The sequence below is a fragment of the Hippocampus comes genome, unplaced genomic scaffold (genome assembly GCF_001891065.2).
Source record: "Hippocampus comes isolate QL1 unplaced genomic scaffold, H_comes_QL1_v1.1 scaffold5, whole genome shotgun sequence".
NCBI lineage: Eukaryota > Metazoa > Chordata > Actinopteri > Syngnathiformes > Syngnathidae > Hippocampus > Hippocampus comes.
The window spans coordinates 50,480-51,911 of record NW_017805701.1 but is presented as its reverse complement, the minus strand read 5'-3'; the positions used below and the strand labels follow the sequence as shown (position 1 = coordinate 51,911).

Below are 1,432 nucleotides of genomic sequence, written 5' to 3'. Positions count from 1 at the left end.
ATGCCCACCCCGCCGCTCTCGCCTACTCGCTCCCCGCCCAGGTGCTTCTCCTTGGGAGACTGCCTGGGCCCATTTTCCCGGTTGGGGTTGAACTCTTGAGAGTCTTCGCTTAGGTTGGAATCTGGCCGACTCCCGTTCCTCAGCTCTTCCTCCTCCTCTTCTTCCTCCTCTTCCTCCTCCTCCTCTTCCTCCTCCTCCTCGTTGTCCATCCCCACGACCCTTCCGTCGGCCTCCCGGAGCTTGTCTTCGCCCTCTCCTCCGTCCCCTCGGTTGTCCGCCTCAGGGGATCCGCCCATGGAGCCGGACTTGTTGTGCATGTGCGTCTTCATGTGCCTCTTGAGCTTGCTGGCTTGGGAGCAGGCGTGGTCGCACAGGTGGCACTTGTACGGCCTCTCTCCGGTGTGGCTGCGGCGGTGCACGATCAGGTTGCTCTGGAATTTGAAAATCTTGCCGCAGAATTCGCAGGATTTGGATTTCCCCGCCGACTGCGTGTCCGGGGGACTGGAGGAACCGTGCCCGCCCTGCGGAGCGGGCGGCTGCGGGCCGTAGGTGAGAAAGGCCGGCGGCTTGGAGCCCGGCTGGAAGAGCGTGGGACTTAGCAGGCGGTGCATGGGGGGGACGCGGTTGGGCGACAGGGGGGGCGTGGGCCCTCCGTTGTTGTTGGTGTTGCCCGCCAGCTCCCTCAGACGCCGAGAGAAGTCCATGGACGGGGGCTCCATGGGCGTCAGGCGCATCACCCGCTCGAAGGCACTGGGATGCTGGGAGAGCAGCCCCATCTCTTCTGGACCCAGCCGCTCCAGTGGGGGCCTGGGAGGGGGCGGCGGGCTCACAAAGGGCGGGGTGGCCGGCAGCCGGGTCTCCATGAAGCCCGGCGGCGGCGGGTGTTCCCTGAGCAAGGGTGCGGCCATACGCAGGAGGTGGAAGGGGTTGTTGGTGTCGCCCAGGAAGGTGGGCAGCGGCGAGCGGGGGAGGGCGTCGGCGCCCGGCGGGGGCGGCAGAGCCATGCGTGGGGTGAGCGAGCAGTTGGTCAGCTGGTTGTCCAGGTAGATGCGGATTCCGTGAGTGTGCTGGGCGTGCTGGAGGAGGAACCAGGCGCTGGTGAAGGTCTGCTTGCAGCTCGTGCAGATGTAGCTGGATGGCTCGTCTTTGTCTGCCGGGAGCAGGGGAAGCGGGGGGGGGGCAAAACAAAAGATATTTTGAGTTAATGTGCTTCATCCCAAACATTCAGTAGAGATTCAAACCAGACGATACGGACTAAAGTATCAGGATACCAAGAAAGACACATGGAGTTGCCCTGTCTCCTTGTCACTCTTCGGGGAAGACTTTATGTAACGGGGGGGCTGGGAGTGATTTTCTTGCACACAAACTCTTCCAAGCATGCTTTAGTAGCCCTCGCTTTGTGCAGCTTGAAGAATAAAAGAATGGCGGGGGG

General features: G+C 62.7%; 1 protein-coding gene across 1 annotated transcript in view; it reads right to left on the bottom strand.

Annotated features, from left to right (window-relative positions):
- bcl11bb (BCL11 transcription factor B b) overlaps positions 1 to 1,432 on the bottom strand; it is a 38,818-nt gene that overhangs the window by 4,085 nt on the left and 33,301 nt on the right. Inside the window, exon 3 of the mRNA XM_019882651.1 lies at positions 9 to 1,150. Within this exon, the coding sequence (XP_019738210.1) occupies positions 9 to 1,150 (1,142 nt within the window). The remainder of the gene's footprint in view (positions 1 to 8; positions 1,151 to 1,432) is intronic.